The sequence below is a fragment of the Oryzias latipes genome, chromosome 7 (assembly GCF_053564925.1).
Source record: "Oryzias latipes strain Hd-rR chromosome 7, Olatipes_Hd-rR_3.1".
NCBI lineage: Eukaryota > Metazoa > Chordata > Actinopteri > Beloniformes > Adrianichthyidae > Oryzias > Oryzias latipes.
In genome coordinates, this window is record NC_136243.1 from 33,007,501 (window position 1) to 33,024,717 (window position 17,217).

The window sequence follows — 17,217 nt, forward strand, 5'->3', positions numbered from 1 at the left end:
GTTCTGATGTCCGTCTCAGAGAACGACAAGTCAAACGGGATCGCCAAGCTCGTAAACAACCATCTAACACCATTCTTCATTCTACTACACTTAACTCACCTCTTCCACCTGTACTAGACTCCTCACATAATTCTGTGAAGGAACCCATCCAGATCGGGCAATCCAAACTAACACCTGAAGAACGTCAAAAACGTAAGGAGGAAGGTTCCTGTTTTTACTGCGGAAACCATGGCCATCTTGTATCACATTGTCATCTGCGTTTAAAAGGCAGAACCCCCCATTAAAAGACAGGCCGCGGGCAGGTGATTCTGTGCTATACACAGAAAATATTTTTTTATTCATTCCTGTCAAACTTTGTTTTCAATCTGAAGTTTACAATTTTCAAGCCCTGATCGATTCTGGCGCCGAACAAAGTTTCATTGACCATCACCTCGTCACCCAACTAGCTCTACCCACAGAAGCTCTGGATCCCCCTGTCGAGGGTGTGGGACTGAGAGGACAGCATCTTTCACGTATCACGCATCGCACCAAACCAATACTCCTGATGACTTCCGGTAATCACAGAGAACTCATACAATTTTTCGTCACGCAAACCCCTCAGACACCCATAATTTTGGGCTTCCCATGGCTCCTTCGACACAATCCGCAGTTTGACTGGGGTCGTCAGCCCTATACCATGGTTTTCCGTCACCATGGTATACCTGTGGATATTGTGTCTGACTGCGGTCCACAGTTTATATCCCAGGTATGGAAAGCGTTTAGCACTGCCTTAGGGGCCACGGTCAGCCTCACATCTGGTTACCTTTCTCAGTCTAACGGTCAAGCCGAGAGAGGCAATCAGGAGTTGGAGGCAGCCCTCCGTTGTATAGCAGCTCAAAATACCACGGACTGGTCCATGTTTCTCGTATGGATTGAGTGTACCCACAATACTCAATTTATAGTTGAATAAAAAATAAAAATTGGTTTGTATTTATTCATATCTAGGGGGAATCAGACTTGAAATATCGAATTGGGCAACTATACATTAGGACTTAAACACTGTCTATATAACCTAACCTGATAGAATCAAATTTAAAAGGATTTATGCTAGAGTTACAAGCAAACATATGTTTTCTATGCAACTGCAATTGTCACTTTAAAAAGTTATATTAAATAAATAAATGAGTTATTTAACATTAAGGAGTAGTTACATTTATTCTTCATTACATTTAGTTACATGTTTAAGTTATATCTGGCCCTTTGAGGACAACCACTATGCTGATGTGGCCCTCGGTGAAAATGAGTTTGACACCCCTGATTTAATCTATGTGACATGACATTTAAGATTTTTTCACCGTGCGGTTATCCTGTGGTATATCACTTTTTAACGCACACCCAGAAGCCGATCAGAATCGAGTATTCACCCAGACCATGGTATAATTCTACATAATTCTCAGTAATCTGATGATCAAATAACATTTAACTATTATTGATTCATAAAAATAAGTCTTAAAGTCCTTTCGAGCTGATTTTACATGATGATTATAGATAAAAACAGAATGTTGAAAGAGTATTGTGAGCCCTTTAAATATTAAGGACTTTTCTATCTTGGCAGTGCCGGCGGACATTCACAACGCAGATTGCAAATAAAAAAAAAGTTATCTGCTAACTGTTATTTTGTCATGAAATTTGCAGGAGATGTAGAAAACACAATAGGATAGTGGCAAAATTAGACAACCCAATCATGTTAAATTTTTCACAAGTGGTTTCTTGAACCGAAGTTTTCCTCCAGAAAATTTCGGAAGTTATACTGCACGGATTTAAAAAAAATGAGAAGCAGGTCATAGAAAAACTTCCCCCCCTCCTTAAAAACGACGTGAATAGCAGGTTTATGCAGAAAAAAATCAGTGAAGTGGTACAGAGCTCAGAGAAATCAACCACTCTACGCCCTCATCTTGAGTTCCCAACCAGAAACTTTTTCAAGAACAGCATCTAATACAAATGAGGTCAAATGGCTCATTAAAGTGATCCTTAACAATGGTCTTCATGAGCTGGTAGTGCCATGTTTTGTCTGTGTTATCCACCAGTCAGTCATAATAGACACGAAAGACCTCGTGGCGGAACAGTCAGATCATTGTGTGTTTGCCCTCCAGAGACTCGTTTTTCAGCAGCATCCATTCAGCCTTCTATGACACGTGAGACATCCCGTAGGTTAAAGCTGTAATGAGACTTTGCTGGAGTTGGAAGCAGATTCTCCATGGCTTTCTTATGCACCTTCAAGAAAGAAAATGTAGGTAACAACTGTCATAATACTAAAAAAAAGATTTACAAGTTCATAACTTTACATAAATAACATTTCAGCCTAAAGCCCAGTTATTACAAGGTGATTGTATTTTTTTTTCACGTAAAGCAAACTCCGCTTGGATATGTGTTCACCAGTAAGTCACGCACACGTTCCCGAGGTGGTGGTCACCTGATGTTTCACCTAGACTCCTGGAAAGCCCTTTCTGTGTCTGCTCCTACTTACTGCTCATTTGAATATACTGCGTTACTTCTTCCTGGTCCTGCCCCCACCATCGTTGCTACAGTTTACCGTCTACCCAAAAACAACAAGGATTTGTAATGCTTTACAATAAGAGTCCTTAATGAACTGTTTATAAGACATTAACAAGCACAATTAATGTTTTTGTAAGATGCTTATAAGTACATTTATTAGCATTTGTCAATGTCTTCCAACTGACTTACAATTCTAAATAGGTTAATGTTTTATAAATAGTTTATTAAGGACTTGTTTATCTCTCAAAGTCTATTAAGAACTCTCATTATAAAGAGTTACTGAAAAAGGTACATAAATGCTTTTTGCTCTACTAAAAACAGAACTGAGGAATCATATTTCCTTTTTTATTTTCATTCTGCTTTTATTTATTTATCTCACAAACAGTCACGTGTTTAGAACAGCTGCAATGAATGGACATAAAATGATGATCAAATATAAAATGATAAAGAACACAACCTGAACACAAAACACAACAACGTTCTAAAAGTGTACTGCCTGTTAATGATTAGGTGGCAACAAAAGACAGGTTTTATTAAATATACTATCTAAAAACAAACCAAAATTGCTCCTTGGTACATAAGGCCAACAATTGAAGGGGCCCCTAAATGAAGATACTGGGAGAAATGTTAAAATAAAAGGAACTTGCTGAAAATAATTTAATATTGTGGTTTTGATCAAATTGAATGAGTTTTATTTTCCGGATTCTGCCTTCTTTTGTCCCACTGAGGCCTCCATCCCATCACACAGCTGCCCTTCACTGAAAGTGGCGGCCCAAAAACACTCTTCGTCTTCTTTGAATGGACTGTGTTATAAAACAAGCCTCTTAAATTGCTGTCTTGCTGGGATTGATTGGGTCAAAAGTCATGATCTCCATGTGGATGAGACCTAAAAAAAGAAAAGAAAAAGAAACTCTCAAAATGTACAAAAGCGACTTATCTAGAACCTTGCTTTTCTTTAAAAGTAGTGGGGATAGGCTCCAGTGACCCCTGAATTGACAATGGATGGAAAACTGTTTGACTAAAAAGGCTTGACTTACTTTTCCATTCTGCAATAGTGAGCTCAAGACTCTCAAAGGAATCGTCATAAGGTTCGGAGTCCGGTTCACTCTCTGGGTCATGGTATTCAGCCAGGAAGGGGTGGGACAGCCCCTGCTTGGCCGTCAACCTCTTCTCTGGATCCAGCAGCAGCATTCCCTCAAGCAGGTCCACAGCTGGAGGTAAAAAAAAAAAAAAGCCCTCAGAGGTCACTTTAACTCTTACTTTCTGCCCTTAAGCTTACTGACAAAAAGGAGACACAGACCGTTTGCTTCCATCGACGGAAACACCTCCTTGAACTTTTTCTTCTTTTGTGGAGCAAGACCTTGGACATATGACTGTGCCTGGAAAGACAAAACAACAAAAACTTAACATAGAAGTGACAAAAGCATCAGGAAAAGTTTTACTGTTTGTAGTTTTCTTACGTCTTTACTCTGCATCTTCTGCACGAGTGACGAGTCTGGATTTCCTGTGAGGCGGAGGATCTTCTTCAACTGATCAATACCTGAACATGCTGATTAAGGAGGGGCTTAAGAAATGAAAAATCTATTTTGTATTGCATATAAATGCATTATCTGATGAACATGTCCTTTTTCTTCCTTCTACTAAAAGTCAAACAATATACCTCTCCTCAAACTAAAAATGTATTTTTGTAATTTCATTGTTAGTGATTCATAATGCACAAAGTACCAACAATTGTTACTCCCATAAATGATGATGAAAATATACAAGTTCATAAATAAAAGGTAAGAAAAGAATATGTACAAATACATTTAAGGCATTTTCAGTTTTGTAATACTTCAAGTACAGTTTTTTTTTGTTAATTTCCGACTTTTGTTTATATAGAAAATGTTCTTGTATTTAAATGTCTTTTTAGTTTTTAATGAAAGTAAATCTCAATAGGTTAAAAGGGCAGGTGAAAAGTAAAAGTTAATGTTGGCTGTCATTCTTAAACCTAAACTAATTTTGCTTACAGCTTTCAGAAAATGTTGTCCAAACTGACAGCCTTTGTTATCAGTGATTCTCAGGTGTTCATTAGCTAAACAAAAGTATCTAATTGTTAAACATGTAGACATGTCAGTGGTGTTCCACTAGAGGTCAGTGTTGTGTCATTGTGAGTGCCATAGATTTGGCATTTGGTTAAGAAATCTAAAGTTTTTCTTTTAATTTTTTAAATTTTTTTATAGTGCTTCCTCAGCCTCCATTAAACTAACATATGTACAAAAATAAATCGTGCAAAAAATAACAGTAGAAATGTCGAAACATCTGAATTCATATATTTAAAAATGCATTTGAAAACACAGACATTTATTGACCTTTTTACCAAAATGTTTGAATTTTATGCATATTTCTTTTTGCTTAGATATTTTAAGTCCTTCAAAGATTTTACAGGGAAAAATATATAATTTTCAGGCTTTGGAGTTTATTTGCTGGTTTGTTTAGAGACAGCATTTGTTTTTATGTCGGCGGAGAGCTCTAAGTTGCGTTCACATCAAACGCGATTCGCATGTCAAATTCTCTTTGGTCGCCTCTCCTTTGCGTAATGAACTTAACAAAAGCATTTTTTTGCATATGTTAACCTGTATTTCTTATAAAAGCCAAACACAGAAATAATTGATTAAAATGATGGTATACTATGTAAACCCATGCTTGCCGGTTTTGCTAATTATTGACCAACCAACCGACAAAGCATTAGGTCTTTGAAGGCACCACACCACTCTTCCATAAGAGGACTGAGTGTGACATCATCCATAGAAAATGGTTTACTTCCAGGTGCAACCAAATGAGGTCGATTCAGTCGCCATTTTTTGGTGATGCATCATTAAGCAGCGACTTAGGGCAACCACTTTCGCCAATCAGGAGTGAGCTTGTTGGAAGTCCACACACCTACCACTTTATAGCAAACTACACGAAATCCGTCAATCAATGTTGAATGTGGGGCCCGGCAGGCTCCGTCTACCAAACTAACCTGATTGGTCAGTATGTACTGTAACTTGCACTAAAGTAAAAATATAAGGAAAAAAATGTAGAGGATTATCAAGAAAATGTTAAAAAAGATTTTTGCTTTTGGAGCCAGCGGGTACTTCCTGTTTGGAGTGGCCGGGGGGAGGGGATTACTCAGACCAGTTCTCATATGCAGTCAATGGTCTCCTCTTAGTTTCAGCCCGACTTCACTCCCAGTGAAAAAAAATGACGAGAACTTTAAAAACCTAAAACATTTTTGACCTGATTTACAGAAGACAGTTTCGACACGAGTGTTCGTCTACGGCCTGAAGCCTGCTGATCACTGGGGATTGTCAGGATACTGTCATGTCCCGAGAAAAGAACCTGACCGCTGATCATTTCAGCCAGTATGCAGCCGGCCGACCACACGTCCACTGCAAGCCAAGGAGGCAGGGGGGTTAGTGAAATGGCAGAGGTCCATGCAACAGCGCTTGATTTTATTCCAGTTGGATCGAGTCCTCACCTGTCTGAGTGTAGTGCATCCAGTTGAAAATGACCTCTGGCGCTCTGTACCATCGAGTGACTACATAACCAGTCATTTCACTCTCTGTGTGCCGAGCCAGACCAAAGTCCAGAATCTGGAAATATTTCTTGTTCATGTTTTAAACCAACTACTACATTGTAAAAATCCTGGAGGGACTAATCAACACGTGAGAGCCACTGACCTTCAGTTCACAGTTCTCATTTACGGCGAGATTCCCCGGCTTCAAATCCTGAAAGGCACAAGTTTTTTGTTAGAAGAAGGAAACCAAAAAGAGAGAAAAACAGAGAAGCAGCGTCAGGATTTACAAACCCGATGGATGATCCCAGCAGAGTGGATGTACTGCAGAGGAGAAATCAGAGACAGAATCAGAAGACACCGCTGTTATTAAAGTCAGGCACTTGAAGAACTTTTCACCACAAAAATAAAGACTGTGAACGAGCAACAAGTCCACTTCAGTGACAGAAATAAATCAAATGTAATGTCTGCTTTGTCATTTGAAGGTCTACAAAGCTAATATGTATGTACTGTATGCATTGGAGAGGTAAATGGATGGATGGATACATGTATGGGTTGATAAATAGATGGATCTTTCTTTTGGGTAACCATTTGTTTATTGAGTCAGTTGCTAAATGGAACTAAGAACACAGTGGATGTATGGACGGACGGATGGATGGATGGATGGATATACGAATTAATGAATCTAGGATAATGAAAATATGGACAAATGGATAGAATATTAGACAAATGGATGAATGAATAGAAGGCTGAATGGTTGAAGAGATGGATGAATGTATGGATGGATATATGTACGGTATGTATTTATGGATGGATGGATGGATGAATGATGGGATATATAGGTTGAGGGATACATTTATGATTGAATGAAAGACTGACAGAATGGATGGACAAATGAATGAATGGATGGATGCTTCTTTGGGGCAACAGTTGATTTTTCTGAATCAGTTATTACATTGAATTACCAACACAACCTTGAAAAACAAAAGCTCTGTGTTTTTTACCAAAGAAAAACATATTTTTGTAAGTTTTGATCTGCTGTAATTTGAGTGTTTTCTGTTTCCTGGTTTCCACACTTTTACTGTAAACAGGTTTCATATTATTTTTTTCATCTCAAATAAGTAGATGCAGCAATTTCTCAGCGTGAAGATGGTATACGTGTCCTCCAAACAAACTCAAACTAAGCATCTCCAACATGACCGCCAGGTGTCCTTCAACATTGTCAATGTTACTTTACCTACATGTGTGTCACATAACAGGCAGCATTTGAGCTTGTTTCTTTTCCTAAAATAAAGACAAACTGTGGACTCCTGAAGTGTTTTTTCAAGATGATACTAAATACATTGATAATTTTTACTGAAATGGACCCACAATTACCTAAATGATAACACACGCTGTTTCTAGTCCTGTAACTGTTTACACACTGTTTAAAAAAGGGTTCAAATACGAGGTGGGAAATTATCAGACATTTTTGGACGTTTTGACATGAATCACTTGCTTCTGTGAAGTCTGATAAGGAACAGCTGGAAGGACATTATCTTGCTCATACCATGGTCTTTCATGCAAAAAATAAATGTTAAAGCAATTATTAGAACTTCAGTCCTGTTATCTTTAGACGTTTAAAACACGGTGCATCGCCGTGCTGTTGTCTGCTCTTTCCTCTCTGAGGAAACTGATCGACACCAGAAAATGATCAAAGTCTGAATATTTCAATTCTTCCGGTGTCACGTCTCTGAGTTTTGATTGTTAGATTCTCTTTGCTTTCTGCTGCATCCCCGTCTTCAAAATAATCAAATTCACCAACTAGATTGGAGGAAACTATAAAATCACTCGTCTTTTTTTTTCCATGTCTTTTCTACTGTCTTGCCGTTGTGATCAACTGTGGAATAAAATAGTTTAATATATGTATTACATTATTAATAAGAGATTTGTGTTGTGTATGTTTTTGGATTGATCAGAAAATGGTTCCTACTGTTTTTGGATGGTTTTAAGTAGGCTACTCTGGACCTAATGTATTTTTTTATTTTTTTATTCTTGAGACTGAAACAAAATCACCATTGTTGGTGTGAACGTAAAGTTGGAGGTCTTTTATGTCAAAAAAACTTTTAAAAAATCCACTTTTTTTGTTGTATTTGGATCTTTAACTGCACCACAATGTCACAAACTTTAATGAAAATACTTTAAAATGAGGCCTTTCACAGCAATTATTAGGTTGAAAATATTTGCCATTAAGATTGATTAATTAGATGAATTAATTACAGGTCATAATTAATTAACTACACACAAAAAATAATGGCATGACAGTACTAGTTAAAATCTTGATATAAATAAAACTACCTGTCTTAGTCTGAGCTTATAAAAAACAACAACGTGCTCACCTTTAGGCCTCTCAACAGCTGATAAAAGAGGTATGTAACGATGCGACTGCTTAGTCTCTTTTTCTTCATGATGTGACCCAGGTCTTGGGCTACGAAGGGCATCACCATGTAGCTGTGAGGAGAGACGGACAAAGTGCTTCAAAAAATGGTCAGTTTCTGATGTGAAACTACTTAAACCGACGCCTACAATCCCATTCGCCATGACACGTCCAGTGAATTTCCTCAATGACTGATGCGCGGTTGTCCAAACCACCACCATCATCAGGTGTTTTGAGAGGCTCATCCAACCCATCAACAAAGCTGCCAATCCTGCTAACTTGGACCGGCACCAGCAAACAGGTCAACAGAAAACCCGTCCCCGCTGTCCTCCACACAGGTGTCAACGGTGGAGGCTGGGAACAGGTCTGTCACAATTTCTGCACACTTCGACTCTGCTTTTAGCACAGTCAGCACAAAACGGAGTGACCTCGTCCTTAGCAACCCCCCATGCTGATGGATCCAGGACCACTGTTAAAATGGGAGAAGTCACATCATCCTTCATCAGCCTTAACACTGGGACTCCACAGAGCTGTGTCCTCGGCACCCTGCTCAACTCATTATTCACTTGTGACTGTACACCCATGCACCGCACAATCATCATGACAATTACACCCCATTCTTTTTTTTCTAGAATTGCTTATTCATTGTGTTCACTTTGCTTATCACGCTGTTTGTAGAATGACCACGCAGCTCCTGGTGGCTGAGGTTGGCGCCAGATTTCAGCAGTGTGTGAATGTGTGTAGCGGGGGGTCAATGGGACTGAAACTGTAAAGCCCTTCAGGCCATAAAGCTAAAACAAGGGCAATATAAGTTTAAGGCTTTTATCATTTATTCTAAATTGTGCAGCTTTGGGAATTGAGAGAACATTAGAGGAACAGGTGGTAGTTGTATTATGGTTGGGGCCAGCAGACAGAACCATAAATTATCTTTTTAACTGGAAAACCCTGAAGGAAAACGTCTTCCATTCCTTTCTAACATGTGACCTGCAGCAGAACGAGGATTCTGACTGCAGGGGCCTCAAAAGTTCAGTTCAGACTAAGAAGCTACTGAGAGGAAAGTAGGAGGCAGAGTGCCGAAGGTGCAAGGTGCTGACTGAGGGGAGATCTGGGGGTCTTCCTCCCCAGGAACTTTTTGAAAAGTAGGGCCCCTTGTGTGCATTTTTCAGGAATCTGGGTCATTATTTCAGCTGATTTAAAAACAGTGGAGGAGGTGGATTTAGTACTTAACTTCTTCTCTATCATGGTTGACAACTAGGATTTCCCCCAACCAGTTTTCCTGTGACTGCTTATCAAAATGGCGATACAAAATCTGAAGAAGTAAAGTTTCTACGCAGTGGATTCCTTATTATATTTTGAAAATACCAATTTTTTTTTAACTGAAACTCCAATGGATTCATTTTGTTGCATTGATCCAACTTAATGTCCGGTCTGTCTGACTTCGGTCTTTCCGGTTTCAAACCGGCAACATTAGGACTGCAGGCTAGCATAATGGCATCAGTGTCTGATAACACAGCCATCTGCTAATCAGCAAATATTAAATGTTCTGCTTTCTGCTGTAAGTAGGCAAGTAGCAGCAGGTTTATCCTCCAGTTCTGGCTGGATCCTGTAAAAAACTGTTGCATGTTCTTCTGCTTCATCATCCAAACGCTACATGGAAGTGAATTAGCAGGAGCTTTTCCTTATGTAGTCCAGCTCAGTTTGGACTATTTTCCTTGAAATCATCATGTAAAAAGTGCTTTTTGAGTTTACTTGAGTATCATGGTTTCATGTTACCTTAAGTTTGAATATTTGAATCCCGGAAATCTGAAGAATAACTCAAAGTTTGTTTTTGTTTTTTTCCCAGTAGTGTATCTGCATCACTGAGCTTGAAGTCTAAAAACCATAGAGGTAGACTGTAACCCGCAATAAAGGAGGCAGGAACTTTGAAGACACGACTGCACCCAGCAGCCAAAACAAACAAGACTAAGCGGGCTCACATTTTCTCTTTCACACTGACAAGCAGGACTTAAACAAGCTGCAACAACCAGCTGGAGAGTTCCAACTTACAAAGTCTGGAATTTTTCCAGAGTGGAGTCAGGCGTGAAGACGTCGAGGAGGTGGATCACCTACAAAGAAAAAGAAGTGTTTGACAAAAAAAAAATAACCTGGAAAGCTTTTCCATTGTTTTAATGAGTGAATGAGAAATTTCAGAGGGGGGTCAGAGGATTAAAAAAAAAATAACAGCGTCAGAACTGTACACTTTTAAAAGCAAAGAAATGCGTCGGCATGCTGGTTTGCTTATCGTTATAGATCATGTTTGCATGAAAACATGAGAATAAACAAAACAAAGATCCAGAGAAAGATTACAGAACTGCTCTGTAAGATGTTCCATTCTATCAGCTGTTCGGCCCCAAAAACAAGCCTCTGTTTGATCAGATATCTCTTCATACTGTGTCCATCCTCACGTTCTCATGCTGAATGTGGCGGAGCAGGCGGAGCTCCCTGTAGGCCCGCTGGGCGTGGATGAGGGACTGGAAAGGCCGATACAGCTTCTTAATCGCCACCTTCTCTTTGGAGTCCTGGTCGATGGCAGAACTGTTAGAGGTCAAAGACAATCAACAATTCCTTCAATTCTGTTTTTCTTTTCTCTAGTTTTTATCACAAAATTACTGGAAAACAACACAAAATGCACCAAAGAAAATCCTTTTTGTCTCCAAAGTCTGGAATGAAAGGCTCCTGGTTCCGTGATGAAATAATCAATGTCGTCTTTTCTTGCTCAGGGGTCAGCATTTACCCAACAACATGAGGCATTTTATGAGAGCACAGAAAATTCCTGTCATTTCCAAAGACCTGCTGTGACCTGCACACTTGCCTGAGGGGACGAATTCATTTTTCCTAAAATAATCAAATCTCTCCAAATAACTTTTAGGTATTTCCCCCTTAATGTTCAAGTTCTGTTAATCAGGTTTGCCTTTTTTTATCATTATTATTTTTTTACTTTTGCGTATATGTTACAGGCATTTTCCATCTTTCACACCGCTGCATTCCAGCACAGAAAGTCTTACCTAAAGACTGACACAGACAGGCTGCTAAGATTTCACTCTTTGAAAGTATAAACAGATCAAATGGTTAGAAAAGCAGATATGCAAAAAGAAAATCCAGCTGGTCGTCCTCTTTGTGACACTTTCCTCATTTGGTCTGCTGGGACCCCGGCCCTCCCCCCGCGTGAACTTACCACACAGTCCCGTAGGCTCCGGAGCCGATGGCCCGCAGTGCCGAGTACCTGACCGGGACGTCCCATGTGGTTTCCTGGATCTCAACTCTGTGAAAACCCGACCTGACCGGATCCTTTCCAGGAGACTGCATGCTGCTGCTCCGCTTTGTGTCCGGAGCTTTGAACCCCCCCCTCCCCTTGCAGGTAATGTGTTTCAACCTGACAGGTGAGGCCGAGCTGCAGGAGGACACGCCCACACGGACAACAACCCTCCCATGCATGTGACGCCTGGACTGTTAACATACCTGAACATGACCTTTAACCCTCGACAGTTGTTTTCCCTGAGACGGATTTGTGAACAAAGACACTTGGGAAGTTTGTGATTCTCCAATCAGAGAGCAGGAAAGACGGCAGAAAAAGAAGGAATTTAAAGCAGAGGATCCGTGGAGGATCCTTGTTTTTCTTAAACTTTAGGCAATTCATTTTTTAGTGTCTTCAAACAAAATGCGACTCAAATGTGTAACTTTTCTTTGTGCGGCTTAAACCTAAAACAAATTACCGTTTAGGAGGTCCTCAAGAGCTTCCTGGTAACTAAAGATTTCCTGCTGACCTAAATGATCACATCATCAAAATTAGCAGCTGGTGTGGTGTCACGGCATAACGACACTCTGCAGAGAGCATATGTCCACAGATGCCCACAGATGTCACAGATGCCCACAGATTTCCACAGATGTCACAGATGCCCACAGATGTCACAGATGCCCACAGTTGTCCATAGATTTCACAGATGCCCACAGATGTCCACAGATGTCACAGATGCCCACAGATGTCACAGATGTCCACAGATGCCCACAGATGTCCACAGATGTCACAGATGCCCACAGATGTCACAGATGCCCACAAATGTCCACAGATGTCACAGATGCCCATAGATGTCACAGATGCCCACAGATGTCACAGATGCCCACAGATGTAACAGATGCCCACAAATGTCCACAGATGTCCACAGATGTCACAGATGCCCACAGATGTCACAGATGCCCACAGATGTCCACAGATGTCACAGATGCCCACAGATGTCCACAGATGCCCACAGATGTCATAGATGCCCACAGATGTCCACCTAGGCCCACAGATGTCCACAGATGTAACAGATGCCCACAAATGTCCACAGATGCCCACAAATGTCCACAGATGTCCACATATGTCACAGATGCCCACAGATGTCCACAGATGTCACAGATGCCCACAGATGTCCACAGATGCCCACAGATGTCATAGATGCCCACAGATGTCCACCTAGGCCCACAGATGTCCACAGATGTAACAGATGCCCACAGATGCCCACAGATGTCACATATGCCCACAGATGTCACAGATGCCCACAGATGCCCACAGATGTCCACATATGTCACAGATGCCCACAGATGTCCACAGATGCCCACAGATGTCCACAGATGTCACAGATGCCCACAGATGTCACAGGTGCCCACAGATGCCCACAGATGTCACAGATGTCCACAGATGTCCACAGATGTCACAGATGCCCACAGATGTCACAGATGCCCACAGATGTCCACAGATGTCACAGATGCCCACAGATGTCCACAGATGTCACAGATGCTCACAGATGTCACAGATGCCCACAGATGCCCACAGATGTCACAGATGTCCACAGATGTCACAGATGCCCACAGATGTCACAGATGCCCACAGATGTCCACAGATGTCACAGATGCCCACAGATGCCCACAGATGTCCACAGATGTCACAGATGCCCACAGATGCCCACAGATGCCCACAGATGTCCACAGATGCCCACAGATGTCACAGATGTCACAGATGCCCACAGATGTCCACAGATGTCACAGATGACCACAGATGTCACAGATGCCCACAGATGTCCACAGATGCCCACAGATGTCCACAGATGTAACAGATGCCCACAAATGTCCACAGATGCCCACAAATGTCCACAGATGCCCACAGATGTCCACATATGTCACAGATGCCCACAGATGTCCACAGATAGCACAGATGCCCACAGATGTCCACAGATGTCACAGATGCCCACAGATGTCACAGATGCCCACAAATGTCCACAGATGCCCACAAATGTCCACAGATGCCCACAGATGTCCACATATGTCACAGATGCCCACAGATGTCCACAGATGTCACAGATAACCACAGATGTCCACAGATGTCACAGATGCTCACAGATGTCCACAGATGTCACAGATGCCCACAGATGTCACAGATGTCACAGATGCCCACAGATGTCCACAGATGTCACAGATGCCCACAGATGTCCACAGATGTCACAGATGCCCACAGATGTCCACAAATGTCACAGATGCCCACAGATGTCACAGATACCCACAGATGCCCACAGATGTCACAGATGCCCACAGATGTCACAGATGCCCACAGATTTCACAGATGTCACAGATGCCCACAGATGTCCACAGATGCCCACAGATGTCCACAGATGTCACAGATGCCCACAGATGTCACAGATGCCCACAGATGTCCACAGATGCCCACAGATGTCCACAGATGTAACAGATGCCCACAAATGTCCACAGATGCCCAAAGATGTCCACATATGTCACAGATGCCCACAGATGTCCACAGATGTCACAGATGCCCACAGATGTCCACAGATGTCACAGATGCCCACAGATGTCACAGATGCCCACAAATGTCCACAGATGCCCACAAATGTCCACAGATGCCAACAGATGTCCACATATGTCACAGATGCCCACAGATGTCACAGATGCCCACAGATGTCCACAAATGTCACAGATGCCCACAGATGTCCACAGATGTCACAGATGCCCACAGATGCCCACAGATGTCACAGATGCCCACAGATGTCACAGATGCCCACAGATTTCACAGATGTCACAGATGCCCACAGATGTCAGAGATGCCCACAGATGTCACAGATGCCCACAGATGTCCACAGATGCCCACAGATGTCACAGATGTCCACAGATGTCACAGATGCCCACAGATGTCACAGATGCCCACAGATGTCCACAGATGTCACAGATGCCCACAGATGTCACAGATGTCCACAGATGTCACAGATGCCCACAGAAGTCCACAGATGCCCACAGATGTCCACAGATGCCCAAAAATGTCACAGATGCCCACAGATGCCCACAGATGGTCACAGATGTCCACAGATGTCACAGATGCCCACAGATGTCACAGATGCCCACAGATGTCCACAGATGCCCACAGATGTCCACATATGTCACAGATGCCCACAGATGTCCACAGATGTCACAGATGCCCACAGATGTCTACAGATGTCACAGATGCCCACAGATGTCACAGATGCCCACAGATGTCACAGATGCCCACAGATGTCCACAGATGTCACAGATGCCCACAGATGTCACAGATGCCCACAGATGTCCTCAGATGTCACAGATGCCCACAGATGTCCACAGATGTCACAGATGCCCACAGATGTCCACAGATGCCCACAGATGTCCACAGATGTCACAGATGCCCACAGATGCCCACAGATGTCCACAGATGTCACAGATGCCCACAGATGTCATAGATGCCCACAGATGTCCACCGATGCCCACAGATGTCCACAGATGTAACAGATGCCCACAAATGTCCACAGATGCCCACAAATGTCCACAGATGCCCACAGATGTCCACATATGTCACAGATGCCCACAGATGTCCACAGATGTCACAGATGCCCACAGATGTCCACAGATGTCACAGATGCTCACAGATGTCACAGATGCCCACAGATGTCACAGATGTCCACAGATGTCACAGATGCCCACAGATGTCACAGATGCCCACAGATGCCCACAGATGTCACAGATGCCCACAGATGTCACAGATGCCCACAGATGTCCACAGATGTCACAGATGCCCACAGATGTCCACAGATGCCCACAGATGTCCACAGATGCCCAAAAATGTCACAGATGCCCAGAAATGCCCACAGATGGTCACAGATGTCACAGATGGTCACAGATGTCCACATATGTCACAGATGCCCACAGATGTCACAGATGCCCACAGATGTCCACAGATGCCCACAGATGTCCACATATGTCACAGATGCCCACAGATGTCCACAGATGTCACAGATGCCCACAGATGTCTACAGATGTCACAGATGTCACAGATGCCCACAGATGTCCACAGATGCCCACAAATGTCCACAGATGCCCACAGATGTCCACATATGTCACAGATGCCCACGGATGTGCACAGATGTCACAGATAACCACAGATGTCCACAGATGTCACAGATGCTCACAGATGTCCACAGATGTCACAGATGCCCACAGATGTCACAGATGTCACAGATGCCCACAGATGTCCACAGATGTCACAGATGCCCACAGATGTCCACAGATGTCACAGATGCCCACAGATGTACACAAATGTCACAGATGCCCACAGATGTCCACAGATGTCACAGATACCCACAGATGCCCACAGATGCCCACAGATGTCACAGATGCCCACAGATTTCACAGATGTCACAGATGCCCACAGATGTCCACAGATGCCCACAGATGTCCACTGATGTCACAGATGCCCACAGATGTCACAGATGCCCACAGATGTCCACAGATGCCCACAGATGTCCACAGATGTAACAGATGCCCACAAATGTCCACAGATGCCCAAAGATGTCCACATATGTCACAGATGCCCACAGATGTCCACAGATGTCACAGATGCCCACAGATGTCCACAGATGTCACAGATGCCCACAGATGTCACAGATGCCCACAAATGTCCACATATGCCCACAAATGTCCACAGATGCCCACAGATGTCCACATATGTCACAGATGCCCACAGATGCCCACAGATGTCACAGATAACCACAGATGTCCACAGATGTCACAGATGCTCACAGATGTCCACAGATGTCACAGATGCCCACAGATGTCACAGATGTCACAGATGCCCACAGATGTCCACGGATGTCACAGATGCCCACAGATGTCCACAGATGCCCACAGATGTCACAGATGTCCACATATGTCACAGATGCCCACAGATATCACAGATGCCCACAGATGTCCACAGATGCCCACAGATGTCACAGATGTCCACAGATGTCACAGATGCCCACAGAAGTCCACAGATGCCCACAGATGTCCACAGATGCCCAGAAATGTCACAGATGCCCACAGATGCCCACAGATGGTCACAGATGCCCACAGATTTCACAGATGTCACAGATGCCCACAGATGTCCACAGATGCCCACAGATGTCCACAGATGTCACAGATGCCCACAGATGTCACAGATGCCCACGGATGTGCACAGATGTCACAGATAACCACAGATGTCCACAGATGTCACAGATGCTCACAGATGTCCACAGATGTCACAGATGCCCACAGATGTCACAGATGTCACAGATGCCCACAGATGTCCACAGATGTCACAGATGCCCACAGATGTCCACAGATGTCACAGATGCCCACAGATGTACACAAATGTCACAGATGCCCACAGATGTCC

General features: G+C 42.8%; 1 protein-coding gene across 1 annotated transcript; it reads right to left on the minus strand.

The window, feature by feature from the left end:
* Positions 1 to 2,876: 2,876 nt before the first annotated feature.
* Positions 2,877 to 11,898, minus strand: zgc:171775 (STKc_p38 domain-containing protein). The gene is made up of 12 exons (XM_078949612.1): positions 11,704 to 11,898; positions 10,934 to 11,063; positions 10,536 to 10,594; positions 8,452 to 8,563; positions 6,368 to 6,397; positions 6,240 to 6,287; positions 6,038 to 6,152; positions 5,877 to 5,948; positions 3,996 to 4,075; positions 3,836 to 3,914; positions 3,573 to 3,746; positions 2,877 to 3,421 (listed from the first exon to the last, which is right to left on the minus strand). The coding sequence occupies exons 1-12, from the start codon at positions 11,832 to 11,834 to the stop codon at positions 3,360 to 3,362; spliced, it is 1,092 nt and encodes a 363-aa protein (XP_078805738.1). The 5' UTR covers positions 11,835 to 11,898; the 3' UTR covers positions 2,877 to 3,359.
* Between the last annotated feature and the right edge of the window lie 5,319 nt (positions 11,899 to 17,217).

Coding starts and splice junctions, on each gene's coding strand:
- zgc:171775 (XM_078949612.1), bottom strand. CDS start 11,834: ATGCAGTCTCCTGGAAAGGATCCGGTCAGGTCGGGTTTTCACAGAGTT. Junction 8,564..10,535: donor CTGGAAAAATTCCAGACTTT/GTAAGTTGGAAC, acceptor CTCTCCTCACAG/CTACATGGTGATGCCCTTCG. Junction 6,153..6,239: donor ATGAGAACTGTGAACTGAAG/GTCAGTGGCTCT, acceptor AAATATTTCCAG/ATTCTGGACTTTGGTCTGGC.